The following is a 19,690-nucleotide window of genomic DNA, read 5'->3' as shown; positions in this document are numbered from 1 at the left end:
CCTGACTGGCTCCTCACCATCACTGCCATCCCCATTTTACACATGAGGGCACCCCAGCTCAGAGAGACCCAGCACCTGGCCCAAAGGCACACAGTGAGAACACGGCAGACCCAGGAGGGGCAGCTCTAGGTGCAGGTCCAGGAAGCCCCCAAGGACTGATAAAATAAGACTCCACACCCTGAGTGTCTCCTTACAGGGCCAGCTCAGGCCCAGGCACCCCGGCAACACCTGTGTTAGTAAGGCCCTGGGGATCCCAGTGGTGAGGCAGGTTTGGAAACCAGTGTCCTGGCACAGAATGTGGGGAGCAATGTGGCAGCCGTGGGAAGAGTAAAAGAGGCATATTGCCCATGAGTCTGTAATTCCGCTCCTGGGTAAGACCCACGAGAAACTCTCCGAGAGCACAAGGAGACACTGGCAAAAAGAGTCACACAGAGAGGCCATCAGGGAACTTGCCTAGGTGGCCACACGGAACAGACAGTGGGCACTGTCAGAGCAGAGAGCTACGTGGCAAAGGAGAACAAAGCAGACCTCAGAGGGACCTCCCTGGTGGTCCAGTGGTTAAGAATCTGTCTTCCGACCCAGGGGACGCAGGTTCGATCCCTGGTCAGAGAACTAAGATCCTACATGTCACGGGGCAACTGAGCCTGCGTGCCCTAGAGCCCTTGAACCGCAACTAGAGAGTCCATGTGTCTCAACAAAAGACCCTGCGTGACTCAACTGAGACCCGACACGGCCAAATAAATAAACATGTTTAAAAACAGGCAAACTGAGGAACAGTGTGACATTACTCGCCCCTAGAACACACACAGTATGATCCTGTATCCATCATCCTATCGCATGCAAAACAGAGCCAAGCACCATTTATGGAGAGATACATACATATATATGGGCTTCCCTGGTAGCTCAACTGGGCAAGAATCTGCCTGCAATGCAGGAGACCACGGTCAATTCCTGGGGTGGGAAGATCCGCTGGAGAAGGGTTAGGCTACCCACTCCAGCATTCTTAGGCTGCCCTGGTGGCTCAGATGGTAAGGAAACCGCCCACAATGTGGAAGACCTGGGTTCAGTCCCTGGGTTGGGAATATCCCCTGGAGAAGGGAAAGGCTACCCACTCCAGTGTTCTTCCCTGCAGAATCCCCATGGACAAAGGAGCCTGGTGGGCTACAGTCCACAGGTCGCAAAGAGTCAGACACGGCTGAGTGACTAAGCACACATACATGTATATATATATTTTTTCAAGTGCACAGGAACTAAAGGAATTAAAAGCAACTCATCTGGGAGAAGGCTGGGGCTATCTCTGAAGAGAAAGAAGAGGAGTGGGAGGAGGCGTAAGCGGGGACCTCTGATTATATTTGCAATGTTTTCTTTCTTAAAAGGAAAAGTTTTGACACAATTAGAGTAAAATATCAATATTTGACCAAGCCAGGGGCAGTTCATTATCTTATTCTCTATAATTTCCCGTATGCTTGAAAGAGTACATTATTAAAATATATGATGCCTGGTGAGAGAGGGAAATCCCTTCCTGTCAGACCCATGTGAAGGGCGCCATTCATCTTTAATGAAATAAACGGGGCTCTTTGTGCGAGCTGGGGGCACCCCACTTCCCTGCACCCCACTTTCCGCTGGTCTCCTCTCTGAACTGAGCTAACCCCGAAAGCCACATCCCTCAGGGCCCAAACCTCAAATCTCTCACCTTGAATTCACTCCTAAGGGTTGAGCATTGCCATCTTCCTGCCCCTCTGAGGGGGGCCACCCTAGATACTCTGGCAGCTTCCAGGACCTGACCCTGGTGGGGGGACGCTGCTCAGCCCTGGAGTTGGGGGGGGACCGCAGGCACCCCTACCGCCCAGCAGTCCTGGCACAGGCCAGGGGGACAGAGGACGAGGTCGCCTCTCTTGACTGCGCAGCCCTGACAGGAGGCATGGAGGACTGTCGGGGCCCTCCCCGCCGTGCCCCGGGCGGGGGTGGGGCTCACAGGGCTCCGGCCCTCCAGACAGCTCAGCTGTGATGGCCCTACAGACCCATCACTGCCCCGGCGCTGGGACGGCCGCTGAGCAGAGCACCCTGGGGCCCTTCTTGACACTGCAGGGAGAAGGCGAGGCCCAGGGAGGAGGGAGGTGGGAGGGGGGAGGAGGGAGGTGGGAGGGGAGAGGAGGGGAAGCGGGGAGGGAAGGAGGGGGAGGGGCAGGGAGAGCCACCAGCCTCACTTCACGCATGTGCACAGGGCAGCCCCCACCATGGCTACGGTCCCTCCAGCACCTCTGGGTACAAGGCCCGGTGCTGGCCGCTCTGCTGCTGCTGCTGCTGCTGCTAAGTCGCTTCAGTCGTGTCCGACTCTGTGCGACCCCATAGACGGCAGCCCACCAGGCTCCGCCGTCCCTGGGATTCTCCAGGCAAGAACACTGGAGTGGGTTGTCATTTCCTTCTCCAATGCAGGAAAGTGAAAAGTGAAAGTGAAGTCGCTCAGACGTGTCCGACTCTGACTGCAGCCCACCAGGCTCCTCCGTCCATGGGATTTTCCAGGCAAGAGTACTGGAGTGGGTTGCCATTGCCTTCTCCTGCTGGCCGCTCTACAGCCTTCCAACTCATCGCAGAGACCGGAAACTAGGCTCGGAGAGGTTATGAGCTCTGCCAAAGGTCACTGAGCGGTCTGTGGCCAAACCGGGATATTCCCCTTCAGAAGCAGGCCCACACGCGTATGCCTGGCCTGGTCTCCCCTGGGAAGGACGCAGAGGCGGCCCTAGTCACCCGCAGGCCGGCAAAGTGGAGCCCTGACCGTGGCCAGGCCTACTTCCAAGGAACTTTCTGGAGCTCTGTCGGGGGCGCCCCACGTCAGGGGAGGGGAGCCTGCGTGGGTTGGGCATGAGGTGGGTGGGTGTCCAGGGTGGGCGCAAGGCTGGGAGGCGCATGGCCAGGAGCAGGTGGGCTTGGCAGCCGCTTCCCGCTCCTGCCTGAACCACATGTCCGGAAGGAGGCTGCCCCAGGTCACCTGGTGAGAGAGCCAGAGAGAGTCCGGAAGGGACCCGGAGGGAGAGGAGGAGGACATGGACGAAAACAGAACAGACACAGTGGGGCAGAGAGCCGCACACAGGGACAGCAAGAGGGCTGGGAGCAAGGCGCCCCTGCTCCCTCCCCCAGCAACCGAAGGCTGGCCTACGTCTCCTCATCCCACCCAGCCCAGGGCCCCGAGCCAGGGGCAAGCGTAAAGGCCAATGGGAAAATACAGTAGAATGTGCCTTCTTTTCATTTTCTCAGTCATAAAAATGCTAGTTTAATAAATTGGGGGGGAACTGAAAAGCACACAGCTCATTCCAGGATGGGCAGGGGGCTGTGTGGTGGATTCAACCCCCCAGCCCCGAGAGCCCCGCCCCTGCCCCGGGCAGGGTCAGTTCCCCAACACCTGGTCCCAAGGCTGGCAGGCTCCCTGATTTGTCTGTCTGTCTTGTCTGTCTGTCTTCAGGCCAGGCACTGGGGATGAGGGGATGACCAGGAGAGAACCACCTTAATCCTGCCCTTGCCATGCTAGTGAACTTCAGGGAGACCCCCAGTGTACCCCAGGGGGCCAGGAAAGCCTTTGGATGCTGAGTCAGGACTTGGAGGAGTCCGACTTTGCCCATCAGACCTCAAGAAGGGCATTCGAGAAGGAGGGCCTGGTCAAGGCTTAGTCATGGAAGTGGGCTTTGGAAAGCCTGGCCCATGATCCAGGAAGGCCCAGGGTGGCAGCCTGGACCCTGGGGAGTGAGCTGAGTGCTCCTGCAGGGAAGGCTCCAGGTAAAGGACCAGGGTCGGAGCCCACTTAATCACACGCCCTTGGCTCACAGAGAGGGCAGCCAACCACCTAAGGTCACACAGTGAGTCAGCAGCAGAGCCAGGCCCAGGACGCAGGCCCCTGAGCTGTGAAAGGCTTCTGGTAAGGAGACCCTCAGCCCTCCCCCTCACCTAACAGTGTGAGAGTCGGGAGGACCCCAGGGCCGTCTCACAGGGAGAACTGGGTGCACTCACCAGTCATTTCTCAGACAAAAGCCAGTGACCTGCCCCTCCACCCCACAGAGCCCTGACCCTGCCGTGGCTCAGACCACACATCCCCCAAAGGCCCCTTGGATGCTGACAGCAGAAGAGAACAAAACTATTGGCCCTACTGTGCGCCCACCATGCTTTCAGCTGCCCGTTCTTATCACTCAACATCTGCACCCTGAAAGGTAGTGACTCTGCCAGAGGCTGAGTGATCTGGGGGCCAGGATCTGAGGGGCCCACTGTGTGGCTGCCTCTAAGGCCATTGCTGTGGGCTGACCCTCATGACCAGGGACTCAGCTAGTACCCAGAGTCTCCATGCCAGGTACCACCCTGAGCACTTTCTGTGTACTCCTCGTGTAAACCTCACAAGGCCCTATGAGGTGGGGGCAACAAGGGGCTCCACCTTATAGACGAGGAAACTGAGGCACAAAGAGGTGCCTCTCACATAATGAATGGCAGGGCAGGAGTATGAACCAGGCCATCTGGCCCAGGGCACAGGCTTTAACCACTGACTGCTACTTCCCGAGGGTCCCCACCTGCCTCCCTCTAGCCTCCAGCTCTGTTCGTCCTCAGGCTAGCAAGGGGTGGGTGAGGAGAGCGGGGAAACACAGGGGGAGGAGTTGGAAGAGGTACCAGGAGCTTGGCAGTGAATGGCAGCAAGGGAGAGCCTCCCCACAGGGAGGGCTCTGTCCTTACCTCTCCTCCCCATCGCCTCTGAGGCTTCACAGGGACTGGTCAGGAAGCACCTTCCTGTCTTACAGGTGAGGGAACTGAACTCCTGAGAGAACCAGTGACTCGCCAAGGCCACCAAAGTCCTGGTGCCCCACCTCCCACAATACCCTTCGTAGACAGAAGGGACAGGACATGGGTTTTAGAGCCCCCTTGGTCCTCCCCTCCCTGCCCCCCAGCTCACCGGGTCCTCCTGCTTGAGCTCCTGGGTCAACAAAGCAGTCTTGCCCCAGGGCCTTTGCACTTGCTGTTCCCTGTACCACTCTCTCTCCAGATAGCCATAGGACAACCCTCTTCACTCAAGTTTATGCACAAATGTCCCCTCTTCAAAAAGTCCACCTCCTCATGTCCACACTGCTATATTTAAAATGGATAACCAACAAGGGCCTACTGTATTGCACATGGAACTATGCTTAATGATATGTGGCAGCTTGGATGGGAGGGAGGGTTTGGGGAAAATGGCTGAATCCCTTTGCTGTTCATCTGAAACTATCACAACATTGTTAATCAGCTATACCCCAATACAAAATAAAAAGTTTAAAGAAAAAAAAAGTTCACCTCCAGCCATCCTCTCTCAATGGGCACTCCACCCGCCACGGCTCTCCAGCCACTTCCTGGCTTTGTCCTGCAGGGAACTGCTCCCCTCCGATAATTACATATCTACGCGTTTTACCTGTTCACTGCCTGCCTTCCCTTCAAACACGGAAACCCTCAAGGGCCAGGCCCCCATCTGCTTTGTTTCCTGATGGATAAAGTTGCTAAGCGTGGCAGTTCTCCACCTGGGCTGCACGTGAGTATCAGCTGGGGAGCCCAGGTCCCATCTCATAGCATTTAAACCTGAATTGCTGCGATGAGGCTTGGATACCCAGGTATTTTACACTCCCCAGCTGATGCCAACGTGCAGCCAGATGGAGACCACCGTGCCAGCGGAGCAAGGCCCGGAGGAGACGCTCAGTACAGATTCAGCGAGTGCATCAGTGAGCGAATGAGTGAGTGAATGGATTCTTTTTTAAATATGTATTATTTATTTATTTAGCCACGCCAGGTCCTAGCTGCAGCACTCAGGATCTTCACTCTTCGTTGTAGCAGGCAGGATCTTTTTTTTTTTCAGCTGTGGCATGAGGAATCTTTAGTTGTGGCATATGGGATCTAGTTCCCTGCCCAGGGATCAAACCCGGGCCCCTGCGTTGGGAGCAAGGAGTCTTAGACACTGGACCCCCAGGGAAGTCTGCAGTGAACGGATTCTGCCACATGGGCCAACCAAGGTCTAGATCAGGGACAGGGAGCCAGAAACCAGCAGGCGAGCTTGAGTTTCCCCAGGTTCAGCCCCTCTACAGCGTCACTCACCTCCTTCCAGCACATCTCCAGCAGGTCGACCCAGATGCCCTGAAAAGCCTCCACTCGCTCCTTTCTATCCCTCATAATGAGCCTGTTTGCCAGTCCAGCGGTCAGGACTACCCCCAGTCCAGCAGTCCAGCGCTGCTTCTACCCCCAAACTTCCCATATTCAGACAGGTCTTGCAACCTGAGGGTGCACCGGGGAGGGAGTGGGCTCTAGAGGGCTGCAGGGTGAGCAGGAGCACCCCCTGGAGAAGCCAGACGGCACAGGAACACCAGACACGGAGGGAGGGCTCAGAGGTCTGTCCAGCGGCCTGCCAAGCCTCCCTACAGGTTTGCAGATGCAGACCGGGCCCCGGGGCCCCTCAGCAGCCGGAGGCCCAGGAGTCCAGCGCTCCCAGGTAACTATGATGAGCCGCCAGGTTCGAGAGCTACCGGGGCAATGCACCCTATATGGCAGCACCCCACCCGCAGGGAGTGGGGGCGCAGAGAGAACGGGCAGCCCAGCGCCAGCGCCGCCTCCCCGCCCTCCCCACCGGGGCTGTGTTCCCTCCCCTCACCCAGCTCCCCGCTCGGTTCAGGCCTGGGTCTGACCCTGGCCCTTGAGGCCCCCTCCCCAGACTCCCACCACAAAGGGACACTTCAGATTTGGGGGAAGGAGAGTCTGTAACAGCAGAGGGAGAGCTGGTCCTCCCCCCAGGGGAACAGCCCCTGACGTCACCCTCAGCAAGTGACCCGCAGGTCACTTCCCACGCCTCCTCCCCCTTCACCCCTCAGTGTCATCCAACCTGCTCTGGTAACACCAACATGGCCTAAGCACCTGCTAAAGGCTTTGCCTACATTATCCCTGCTGCCAGATGAGGACCTGCACACTTCTTTACAGATGCATAAACTGAGGCTCAGCAAGGGCTGCACAGTGAGCATGGGGCCAGGTCTCACCAAGCCTACCTGATGGCCAAGAGGAAGGAGAGCAGAGTAGTAGAAAGGTAAAAGTGGTAACAAGCAGTAGAAAGATGCAGCCGCCGGGGCTCCTCCCCAGGCACCCGACTGACTAGCCGGAGACCTCGGGGAAGCTGCTTAGCTTCTCTGTGCCTCTGTCCTGCATCTGTAAAACGAGGATAAACACCACACGCCTACCCTGGGTAGGTGCTGTGAGGACTGGGGCAGACCCTGATGCAGGAAGTGTGCTGTGTGAATGCTGGGATTACTGTACCCCAACAACCTCTTCAGGAGAACCCCTCATTCACTCCTCACACATTTGCGAAGCGAGATTTCTTGGGACAAATCTCTAATAACAGCCAACAGCAGGACATGGAGATACGTTTTAACAGGGAACAAAACCTTAAGCGAAAGGGATTCCATAGAGGAGCTGGAGGTATTTGGAGGGTGGAAAAGCCCCTGATGCTGGAAAAGACTGAAGGCAGGAGGAGAAGGGGACGACAGAGGATGGGATAGTTGGATGGCATCACCAACTCAATGGACATGAGTTTGAGCAAGCTCCAGGAGACGGTGAAGGACAGGGAGGCCTGGCGCTGCAGCCCATGGGGTCACAGAGTTGGACACGACCTAGTGACTGAACAGTAACAATGAAACCCAACCAGGTGTCCTGTGCAGTGTCCCCAGCTGCTCAGGTTAAAGAATCTGCCTGCAGTGCAGGAGACCCGGGTTCGATTGAATGACAGGCCAGGGCTGGGGGTCGGGTCCCAGACTGCCTCTGCAGAGCCACAGGGCTGGACGTGGTTCCTAGGTCAGAAAGATCCCCTGGAGAAGGAAATGGCAACCCACTCCAGTATTCTTGCTTGGAGAATCCCATGGAGCCTGGTGCACTACAGTCCATAGGGTCGCAACGAGTCTAACATGACTTAGTGCCTAAACAACAACAAACACATCTAGGTGGCCCAGGGCTCACCACAGTGCTAGGCTCTGGGAGGCAACGGTGGGCAGTTACTGGAGCCCACAGCAAGGCGAGCTCAGCCACACTCACCCCCACAGTCAGACGCTCACGCAGGCTCTGCAGACCGGGCCATCCTGCTGTCATCGCAGAGTCTGGGGAGACCTGGGGGTGCCCTGCTCTCCATGAGTCCATTCAGCTAAGATTTCCCGAGGGCCCCCATGGGCCTAGCCTCCACTGGGGTCCTGTAGGTGCTGCTTACAGGCCAGCAGGGCTCAGCTGATGGCGTCTGTCTCATCTACTCAGTAACGAGGGCGTAGCTCAAGAGCAGTCCTAGACAGTGTGTACATGAACAGGCACGGCTATGCGTCCATAAAACTTTAAGGATGCTGAAATTTGAATTTCACATAATTTTCCTGTGTCATGACTTGTTGCTTTTATTTTTTTTCCAACCATCTGAAACACGGAAACCATTCTCAGCTCATGGGTCATACAGAAACAGGCAGCAGGCCAGAGGAGAAGCCAAGAGAAACACAGACGTGACTACAAACTGTGGTGAGGGTCATGAAGGGGAAGATGTGAAAATAAGAAAGAATAACTGGGAGGTGGAGGGTGTTCCTCTGCAGACGGTCCATTTAAACTAGGTTGAATAAGAAGGATCAGCATCAGAGTAGGAGGAGGCCATTACAATGTCCCGCTGTAGAGGGGAAAGAGGTGCAAAGGCCCTGCAGTGGGAAAACAGCCAGTGTTTTCAAGCAACATAAAGCAGTGGGACGGGTGCAGAGTGCACCCAGGAGAGGCTGAAAGATGCGGTCAGGGCACCAGGTATCACAGGGTCTCTCAGACTGGCCAGCAGTGTGGAGGCTTGCATTTTAATCAAAGAGCAACACAAAGCCAAGGAAAAGTTTAAGTGAAGGGGTGAGCTGGTTGGATTTGACCTTGAGGAAGATCATTCTGGCCACTGAGCAAAGGTTTGGCTGTGGAAAGACCTGTTTGGAAGCAGGGAGAGGAGAGAGAAGTTTCAGCAGGGCCCAGGTGAGAGAGCACCCGTGGCGGGGAGTCCCCAGGACACGTTCAAAAGGAGAGCCCACAGGCTGTGTGACAGCAAACAGAGGGAGGTCAAAACACCATCAAGGTTGCTGCCTGGGCCCTAGAAAGATGAAGCTGTCTTCACGGCAGACAGGCAGGCCGCGGGAGACGGGGCGGACCCTCTCCAAAGTTACTCCTGCTTGTGCAACGCAACATTTTGAAGACACAAAAGCCATGTCCTCAACAGAGCATTGGTTTCAGCCAAGCCACATCTCCCCTTGGCTGGCCGGGTCAGCCAAACCCGGCAGGCAGCTTTCTCTAACACACTGTCGTATTGTGTCTCAGTCGTGTCTGACTCTCTCTCGACCCCATGCACTGGAGCCCACCAGGCTCCTCGGTCCATGGGATTTTCCAGGCAAGAATACTGGAGTGGGTTGCCATTTCCTCCTCCAAGGGATCTTCTCAACTCAGGGGTTGAACCCATGTCTTCTGCGTCAGTGAGCGGATTCTTTACCACTGCACCGCCTGGGACGCCCAAGCACCCCAAACCTTCACAGAACTTCCATCCCCAGGAGGGACAGGCCCTCGCAGTCCAGGCTGGCATGGCACACAGAGGACCAACATCTTGCATCCGTGATCCTGGCCCGGCCTCTCCTAGGAAGCGGGGCACTTGCCCCCGCCTGCTGGCTGGCATCCCTTCTACCCTCTCTCCTGCTGGCCCCTTCCTGCCCTCCCTGGACTCCAGCCCTTCCCTAGTGCTCAGGCCCCCCTGTGGCAACAGCAGAAAACCCTCATTATCGGCGAGTTATGCTGACCACTCAGGCTCCACACTGCTCGGGGCCTGGCAGATGGTGGGGCCCCTCCAGGATCAGCCTCAAAGGTCACCGTCTGTCCCTGCCCACCCAGTCCAGCCTCTTCCACATCGACGGAGTTCCTCATGCTGACTTAAAGTACAAGCTGTGCAGTGACATTTCCTGCGGGCTGACTGTGTGCCAGGCACCAACCAGGCAAGTCTTTTCCAGACATTAACCCTTAACTCCTACACCTGGCTGAGGAGACCACTATCACCCTCATTTTACAGAGGAGGAAATTGAAGCACAAACAGGCTAAACGATTTGCCAAGATGGCAAAAGTTGTCTGGCCCCAGTGTCCAAATTCTTTTTTTTTAATTTATTTACTTATTTGGCTATGCTGGGTCTTAGTTGCAGCACTTGGGATCTGGTGCCACAACCAGGGATCAAACCTGGACTCCCACGTGAGGGGTGCAGAGTCTTAGCCACTGGACCACTGGGGAAGTCCCTCCAGTGTCGTTTCTTAATCACCATGCTAGCTCATATTCCCATCTTCAAGCCTCAGCTGTTTTTTTCTCCACTTCAAAAATGAGGAACTCAATGCAATTATTTCTGGATCCTTCTGAGCTCAAGGATTCGAAAACTGCTTTCTTCCAGGGCACTTCCTATGTTCTTTCTCCTCCCAGAAATATTGCTTTCAGGAAAAGATCGGATTGGCTCATTCCTACTATGGTGTAAATGACTGATATGGTGATTGGATGTGGTGGATATGGTGATTGGATGTGGTGGACATGGTGAGGTAACTCTGGTGGCACAGAGATTCAAACCCAGACCTGACTGTTTTCAGCACCTGGGCTGTCCCCACAACATACCACACAAGCCACTTCCTCTGGGTTAGGCTCTCCTCCAAAATGTATTCCTTACCTCCATCAATATTCCCTGTCCTAGGAGAATGGAGCCAAAATGAAGATGAAAGCGGGGGTGGGAATAGAAGGGTAAAGGATACAAGCAGTCAGACCCACGGCTCCCCAAAGTCAGAGCTTCTGATCCCGAACAAAAGCCTAGGTTCGAGGCCCACGTCCAGCCCTGTGGCTCTGCAGAGGCAGTCTGGGACGCGACCCCCAGCCCTGGCCTGTCATTCAATCAGGGTTCAGTGTCCACTGCTGTTGGACGCAAGTTGCCCCTTCAGGCTCTGGCAGGTGTGAGTTTTGTTCATACCCTGGCCTTGATGGAACCCTATGAGCATTCTCCCAGCAGGAAATTACCCTCTCTGAGCTGTGCACCAGAAATCTACCTCGTGGAGGAAGGAGAGAGCTGTAAGCACAGCCTCTGGGGGAGTTCCCAGCAGGCCCCACTAATGGCCTTGGTGGAGTGGGCTGGGCACGGCGGTACCCTCTGAAACAGACCCCTGGCATGGCAGCTTCTCCAGCCCCGAGAGGCCTCTCCCTCACCCTCTCCTGCTCGAGGCTCTGCTCCTGACCTCCCTCCCCAAAGTTCAATCTTTTTACCTCTGTAAATGGCTTTTCAGTTTCTCGCCCAGCCTCTCATTTCTATCAGTTTAATTATTGAGGAGCCCTCTTGTCGCCAGCCTGGAACATTAATGCTGTTGAAAGGGACCCAGGGACTTCGGACCACAGCCAGCTGTCTCCTTCTGGCTCTCTCCCCATCCCCCCCACCACTCTCCCACTTTCCTTTCCCAAGAGCCCCCTCTGTTCCCCCCTACCTTCCCCCAAGCCTCTCCTTCCCAGTCCCGTCTCAGTCTCTGAGCCTGGGGGTCTCCTGACTCCCACTCCCACCCGCTCATCTCCCTGTGATCTCAGGAGGTGCAGACAAAACGGAGGTCACGGCCACACTCATGTGTGACCAGATGGCCTGGGGAAAAGGAACACCCAGGGTCCCCCAGCAGGTGAGGCCCTTTGGCCCCAGGCGTCCTCACCAGAGACATTTCCATCCTAGGGGGGGTCAGCTCAGAAGTCGCAGCCCACTCCTGCAGGGGACCTCCCAGAACTCGCTTCAAGGCCTGATGCTGACGGCAGCCCTTCTTAGACCCTTTCTCCAGTGACGCCCCTCAGCTCCTTTGATCTCTCCCACCTCCCTATAAAGTGGGTACTGGCTCTCCTCTGGGAGACAGTGGGGAGGGACCCTCACCGATGTCCTAGCCCCAAGGGCCTGATCGCGTCGTTTCAACATTTTTACAAAATGCTTTTTAACATTTATTTGTATCTGTTTTATTTCATTTGGTTGTGCCGGGTTTGGGCTGTGACACGTGGAACCTTCCATCGTCTTTGCAGCATGCAGAATCTTTAGTTGTAACTTGCAAACTCTCAGTTGTAGCATATGGGATCTAGTTCCCTGGCCAGGGATGGAACTGGGGCCTCCTGCATAGGGAGGTCAGAGTCTTAGCCACTGAACCACCAGGGAAGTCCTTATAAAACACATTCTAAGTCACCCAGAGTCACCGCAGCAGCCCCACCTGTGGCCTGGCCTTCTCATAGGCGGGGGGTTGTGCCCACTCAGATAGGCAGGCCTCTGCTCCATGACACCTGCTGGCCCAGGTCACCTCCCCTCCCAACCCCAGGGCAGGCAGGCTGAAACGATGACTCAGCTGGCCCAAACCTCAGTAGGCCCAGGGCTGGGACCACTGAACCCTGCTCCCTCTCCCCTCTGGGTCTGTCCTCCTCACTACAGAATCAGGCAGAGGGGCTGGACCAGGTTCCCAGTCCCCACCCCACCAACGAATGACCACAGGCAACACTGCTCCCCAGGGGTTGTTCAAACTGTCCACTGCCAAGGCAAAAGTTTCCTTCAAGTCTCCTTCTGCATCGTGATTTTGCATCCTTCATGATGCATTTGTTTTTAAAATTAAAATAGTGTTTTCATCCAGATCATTAAGCAAAACCAGCACTCCAGGAAGAAGGCCTCAAGTCAAGGGCTGCACAGCACCCATGGCCCAGACCAGCCCGTGGCAAAGTTCCAACCCTGCTCCACTAGACAGGATAGCCAACATGGAACACTCACACCATTGACCCCACTCCTACCCCAGCCTCCCCAGAAATGCCCCCAAGTACTAATGCATCATGGGACTGGGCAAATGGGTTCCAGAAAAGGCCCAGGAGAGAGGGCTCCAGCCTCAGCACTTCCCACCCTGCATGAGGCCAAGAAGGCTCTCTGTCCACTCCCTAACTCTGGAGACTTTGAGGAGACAAGGAGCCAACTCCAGAGGCCAAGAATCTAACATGAGGGTGAAGGACGGACACAGAGGCTCCCTTTGCGCCTCCCTTCCTCCCCCCTCACCCTGTTCTCTTTCCCTCTCTGTCTCTGTCTCTGTCTCTGTCTCTCTCTCTCTCTCTCACACACACACACACACACACACACACACACACACACACACACACACACACACACAACACACACACAGAGCAAATGAGGAGGCTCCCAGAGAGGAGCGGGCATATAATTATTGGTAAAATGCTTGTAATGTTTTTCTCTCTACCCGGTAGCTTTCAGTTGTTTTAGCAGCTTAGCGAAGCACTTGGCTCCAATTGAATTGCAAATCAGCAGCTCCAGCCCCTGGAAGAGAGGAAGGGGGGCGGCAGAGAGGGGGCAGGGAGGGACTCCAGAAGGGAGAAAGGTGTGTAAGGAAGAGGGGCAAAAGGAAAGGAATGAGCCAGGGAAGCTCCATTGGGGACCCAGGGAACCAGAGACGGGACCACCCGCTCCTCCAGGCCTTTCTCATCCACAGCTCCAGTCACTGTGGGCTGAGAGCTAATGCCTCCTGCAAAAAACCAGGACACATTTTCTAACTATAATCCTGAGGTGGAGCGGGAGGGCCACACGGGGCTTTCTCAACTACCCAGAGGAAAAAAACAGATCTTTCTTGGGAACTGCAATTATTGGAAAACAATGTAAAAACAAAAGTCTTGCTTTTTCTCCCTGGCAATCTCCAACATTCACACTTCCAGTCTATGTCTATCTTTTAACCTGTGTACCTTTCTATCTACCTATATTTCTGACCATCCATCTGTCTGGGGCTTTTTTTATATCTCTGTTCGCCTGTCTCCTCCTCCCTCCTGTTGTTCAGCAGCACTTCCTTTCCCTCCTGGTTCAGAATTCCCCGCAGAGGAGCAGAGTTGATCAAAAGGCTGCCTGCAGCAGGTGCTGTTTCAGCACCATGGTCAGCTCCACCGAGCTGGGACCTTCTCTCAGACCACAGGCAAGTCAGCCCCAGATTCTCACACACCAATGTGGGTATTGGGGAGCAACACACTCTCTCCCTGGGATTCAGGAGGAGAAGAGGAGAAAGGAGCTGGGCAGGCACTAACCTTGAAGAGGCGAAGGATGTTGGCCACCATGATGGAGACGGAACTCCCGGAAGCACCAATGACGCCCACCACGCGCTCAGGTTTGGTGATGATGGGCGGGCCACCACTGCCACAGCGGACCTCCGTGCCGTCCTTCTCGATGAGCGCCTGCACAAAGGTCAGCGACTGTTCCAGGGCATGGGTGTCCCTGGAGCAGGTGTCCAGAATGCGGGCGCCCAGCGTGATGTTGGGCAGCAGGTCCGGGTCATTGTTGATACGATCCAGAGCAAACAGCATGGCCTCCAGCCGATGGATGCCCTTCTCCTTCTTGAGTTCTCCACAGGCCTTGCCCTCCGAGCCCCGGCCGTGCACTGGGAACAGGCCTCCCAGAGTGATGTCCCCGTCTATGCGGATGGAATTCATGTGAGGGTGGCCTTTGGGCTTCCCCAGGGAGGAGGGCACCCAGGGCCCGGAAAGGCTGAGGAGCAGGCAAAGGGGCAGCTGGGCCCACCACCAGCCCCAGCCCCTCTTCCCAGGCATCTCGGAAATCCCTAGAGACCCATGAATGGCAGGCCTTGCTCCTAGCCTTGGCGGGCCCCAGGCCCCACGGCCTGGATGAGCATGGGCACAGTGGCCCCCACCAGTCTCTCCAGGGCGGCTTCAGCAGCAGGGTGGCTGAGGGCGGCCAACGGACAGACCGTGCTGGTGTACCTCGGCCCCCGGCGACGCTCAGTTGTGGAACAGGCTGCACTTGGACAGCAGGGAGTAGCTGGGGTGCAGCAAAGCTCTGGTCTTGGTCCCCACGTCCCGCAGGCCTGTTCTCAGTGGATGACCATGAAAGGTGGAGAGTGCTCCTAGCTGGGCAGATCTTGGCATCAGGGAGAAAACAGCTCCAGAGCTCTCCTCTTACCAACCTGAGAAAGAGAGAGAGAGAATCAGAGAAGCCGGAGAAGACATTAGCTATTTGCATCTTTCATCAGGAGCCTGGGAGCAGGAGATGCTGGAGGTTGTGGTCAAAGACACCACAGACCTCCTGAACTTGGCTTCCTCTCCACTGCTGCTCGACTTTGGTGCAGATGAGAGAACTTAAGGCAGAAACTGGGTCATGTCTGAAGGTTCCTGGTGCCCACTGCCGCCAGACCAGAGGCCTCAGAGAACACACCCCAGGGGACCCCTGGAGACCTAGGAAGAAGAGGGGTCTCCTCTCAACAGGCACCCACAGGAAGGAGCAAGCACGCAAAAACTGGCCCCGCTGGACACAACCCATTTCAGAGATGGGAACACCGAGGCCCAAAGCAGGAGAGCACTTGGCCCAAGTCACACAGGGGACAAACAGCAGAACACCGCCTGGAACCCAATGCCCTGCCCCCAGTTCTGGAACCAGACACACAGGCTCCTTGAGGACTCGGAGATGAGGAAAGAAAGCAGGGCCTCAGAAGAAGTCAGGCTGGGAGCTGCTCAGTCTGAAGGCCAAGAGAAGCTGGGGCTGGTGGAGCTGGGGAGGGTGGACACTCCATTTCCACCCCAGGCGCCCTGCTACCCCGCCAGAGAGTCAACCCGGTGGAGGCTCTTTTTCTCTTGCTGGGCCCCCCGCCCCACCCCAGGGGTCTTTATACCTCTCCATTTCTCTTCGCCACTTCCTCCCTCTGAGAGCAGGCTCAGGTTCTGGCCTGAGCTAGTGCACATTATTATGATGACCGTCATTATTATTGTTGTTGTGATTAAATATTTATCTGCGAGGGGAGAGGAGAGAACACCAGCTCTTCCTCATTCTCATTGCTAATCTGGGCTAATTTCCCCAGGGCTTCCTTCCCGGGGCCCAGCCTTCCCTCGGTGCCAGCAACTTCCCTCGCCTCGACTTGGGAAGCCTCGGGGAGAAAGGCTGAAAGCTGAGTCAGGGCGGGGTCCAGGATGGGGGGGGGGCGGCCTCAAGGCCCCCTTTCCTGTGCATCCGTCAAATGAAGACAAGCAGCCGCTCGCCTGATCTGTACCTCGGTCTCCCCAACCATGTGAAAAAGCCTGTGTTTGGGTTGGGAGGCTTCTCTGGAGACCTGGTCCCTCCATGAAGACCAAGTGGGGGGCTCAGAGCCACCATCCCCACCAGAGGCTTCCAGGGCTCTGGAAAGGGCAGGGAAGCATGGGAGACCGCCCCCCAAGATCCAGCCTTGGCTCCTGGGCTTCTCCAGCGAGCGCCTTCTGGACGCTCACCTCACATCTCGCCCCTCATCCAAATGCTGCCCCCTCCATTAACTCCTCAGAGGCCAAGACGAGGGCTCGTAATTCTCCTCAGCAGCCTTCTGCAGATGAAACAGTCTCCCAGAGGGACCAGGTAACTCCCCACTCAAGGCAGGTGAGGGCTCAGGTCCAGCACCGGTCACGCCGAGAGTGCCTGGGGAGGCCAGCAGGAAGCCAGGACCCAGTGACCTAGGGCTGGGGGTCAGCGCTCTGGGGAGGGCTGAAGATCTGTCAAAATACAGGCGAGGGGCAGCTACACCTGTGCGGACCCCTCAAGAGCACTCACGCCTCCATGAGAGTTATCTGAGGCCTCTCCCAGGTGGCTCTGGGGAGTGAGGGGTGCTATGGGGTGCTGGCTGCCAAGGCCGGTTCTAGGCAATTCCGACAAGAAAGACCAGGAGTCCTGGACCAGCCTGCAGCCCCACTGCTGCCCTGCTGGAGGCCACGCTTGTCCCCCAGGGAGTCCTCAGTTTCAACATCTGTAAAATGGACGGGCTGGAGTGAGATGCAGTCTGGAGGCCATCCTGGCCCTGTGGGGGCATTTCAGTCATCACCATGAAGGGAGGGAGTCACCTACTAGCCTGCATGCAGTCAGGGACGTGGGCAGGACAGTCCACGATGAAACACAGTCTTGTCCAAGTGCCCACAGTGCCCCAGGGAGAAATAACAGCAAAGGACGACACAGCGCGATGCGCCAGGCACCGGACAAGCACTCTGCCCACATTGTCTCAGGTAACACACCCCTATGAGCCAGGTGGGATTTTTAGCCCCATTACACAGATGATGAAGCTGAGGTACCAAGCCTCGCATGGTGAGACAGCCCAGGAACACAGAGCTGGCATAGCACCCCATCCCTGACCGCCCCACCATGCTGGCCTGCCAGAGGGTCTCTCAGGCCCTACCCAGCTCTGGCATCCTGGGAGGTCAGGGGTGGTTATTTTTTATTTCAATAGAGGGATTTGGGGCATAGGGACAGGCAGTGAGCAAGGCTGCAGCAGGGCAGATTCAGGCTGCAAGACCCAGTGCACAACAGCTTCTGCCGGTTGGGCCTTCTCAGGCTTCCAGATGCTTCATGAGGGATCAACACTGGCTTCTTCTTGAAACCCAAGCACCTCCAGGCTGAGCAGAGCCCAAACATAAGCAAATAGACACACATACACACAGGCAGGAGAAAGGAGGCTATGTGGAAAGGAGGCCTCAGTGAGGAGAAAGGCAAGTACTTGCGGGATGAGAATTGAGGCCCCAGGCCAGTCAGAAGCCCCAGGCTGCCCTCCACCGACTGGGTCCCCGGCCGCCTACAGCGGGCCCTCTGCAGCCCTAGGTCCCACCAGGCCTGCCTTTTCTGAGCACCTCCAAGACCCGAGCAAACCACCGCCTCTGTCAGCCTCCCCTCCTTCCTTTGATCCTGCATAACAGGCACCAGGGAAAAGTAAAAATACCTGTGAGTGAAAGGAGCCAGCAGAACAGAAGCTGGGGGAGGGCAGGGAGGGGTTGGGAGCCAGGCTGATCCGCCCTCCCCCCCAGGGCTGGGTGCTTCCCTCTGCAGGGGAGAGGGGAGCCCTCAGACCACCCCACCACCAGGTCCAAAACAGCCAGGAAAGCTCAACTCTGGGGCAGCTGGAAGGGTCCCTCCTTAGGTGCCCAGGTGAAATCCCCAGGATGGTGGCAGGTGCGCCCGCCCGCCCCCAGGCAAGGCTCCTCTGGGTGCTCAGTCTCGCTCCCCCTCCCCACTCCCCAGCCGCTGGGGCACCTCCTTCTGTGGCACCTGCCAGATTCTGCAGGGAGGGAGGAGGGCCACAGGGTAAAGCAATAGTTCACTGGCCGGTGGGCATTTTCCAGAACATTCTCTTCAGAGAAAGGGGCGGGAGGTGGGGTGCTCGGCAGATGGTTGCAGTCTACCCCACTCCAACCCAGCCACCCCACAACCCGAGGGTCTCTCTGACGTCTGAGGAACTGGCCACCCCCACCTCTTCCAGGCCTCAGCAAGCAGGACTCCAGGCTTTTCTCCTGCCTAACCTCAGTCTTTCGTCTCCAGCCAGGGCCTGGGCCAGAAAGAACCACAAACCACAAACCGACAACCAGAAAAGCTGCTGCAATTTACTAAACTCCAATTTAGTTTTCACCGAGCTGCTTTTGCTTCTCCGGAAGCAAAAGAAGAAACAGACTTCTCTCAAACATGAAATAAAGGACAGCGGCACAGGGAAGGACCCTGCACTTAGCTCCCAGGGGTGGGGACCATCTTCTTCCCTCCCCGCTCCTCCCCGCTCCTCCCCGATGACGTGCTCAGGCTTCCCGCTCCTCTGCAGGCCAGCAGACCAGCCCCTATTGTTGAGCGGGTAGAGCCAGGATAGCCAGGCCCAGAGAGGGTCCCGTAGGCTCCCCTGGGCCCCCAGCACCCCCTCCCCACCTTCCTGAGCCTCCGGACCTGCGGCGGCCCCTCCCTCTCCGCTTGCCCCCATTCCCTCCAGCACCTGCCTGGGCTGGATTCACTTTGACCTCTGCAGTGCCTGGCCCAACCCAGGTGCTTGGAGAACTTGGGGACTGTGAATGGATATGTGAGATTGGGATTGAACCCCCTGAGCTGTTTAGATGCCTTGTGGCCCACATCTTACGTTTCCATGGAAGGAGGGGCTGGGGCTCCACTCCTCACAGGGAACCATGAGAGAGAACCTGAGGCCTCCCCCTCCTTCCTCCACCGCCTGCAGCCCCACCTCCACGGGAGTGGCCCAAATCACTGCAGGCCACTTCTGAGGCCCCCCTATCTCCTGTCCCCCAGGGGAGCTGCAATGGCTGGGCAGAGGTGAGGTTTGCTAGACAGTCTCCTCTCAAATGGGCAAGGCCTAGACCCTGGGAGCAGGTCATCAGAAGTCTGTTCCACCCCAGCAGCAACAGCAACAAACCTCCACCTGTTTGAGTCCCTGGGAGAGGGGATGCTCTGCTAGCTTCCTCAAACCCCAGCAGAGCAACCCTCTCCCGACCTGGACCACATCTGGGGGGACCATGTCATCCTCACCTCGATGTCTCTGCACCCCAGCCTGCACCACGCCTGGTGTCCCCCACCTGGGTGTGGGGACATGAATGGATGATCCCTGGGCCCTTCCCACCCTCCTCTCCCAGGTAATTTATTTCTAGATGAATAGAAAGGGCAGCCCTGCTCGCAGGCACTCGCCCAGCCTGAGCCATGTTCTAAGAGCAAGAAGGAGGCCACAGTGGGGGCGGGGGCCCTTTTCCTCCATGGTTAATGCTGTAAAGCCTCTCTTGGAACGTGGTTATCTGGCACTGATGAGCCTGGGAGCACGTCTGGGGCCACGTGAACAGCATCACCTTCATCTCTGCATCCCCAGGGCCTGGCTCAAGGCTCAG

General features: G+C 56.8%; 1 protein-coding gene across 4 annotated transcripts in view; it reads right to left on the bottom strand.

Moving 5' to 3' along the window:
- GRM4 (glutamate metabotropic receptor 4) overlaps positions 1-19,690 on the bottom strand; it is a 113,240-nt gene that overhangs the window by 87,982 nt on the left and 5,568 nt on the right. For all 4 annotated transcript variants that reach the window (XM_040249079.1, XM_040249081.1, XM_040249082.1 and 1 more), the window contains exon 2: positions 14,114-15,006. In XM_040249079.1, coding sequence (XP_040105013.1) covers positions 14,114-14,632 — 519 coding nt within the window. In that variant the 5' untranslated portion in view covers positions 14,633-15,006. The remainder of the gene's footprint in view (positions 1-14,113; positions 15,007-19,690) is intronic.

This window comes from Oryx dammah, unplaced genomic scaffold, assembly GCF_014754425.2.
Source record: "Oryx dammah isolate SB20612 unplaced genomic scaffold, SCBI_Odam_1.1 HiC_scaffold_11, whole genome shotgun sequence".
Taxonomy (NCBI): domain Eukaryota; kingdom Metazoa; phylum Chordata; class Mammalia; order Artiodactyla; family Bovidae; genus Oryx; species Oryx dammah.
The sequence above is the reverse complement of the archived record's forward strand: the minus strand, read 5'-3'. Positions and strand labels throughout refer to the sequence as shown.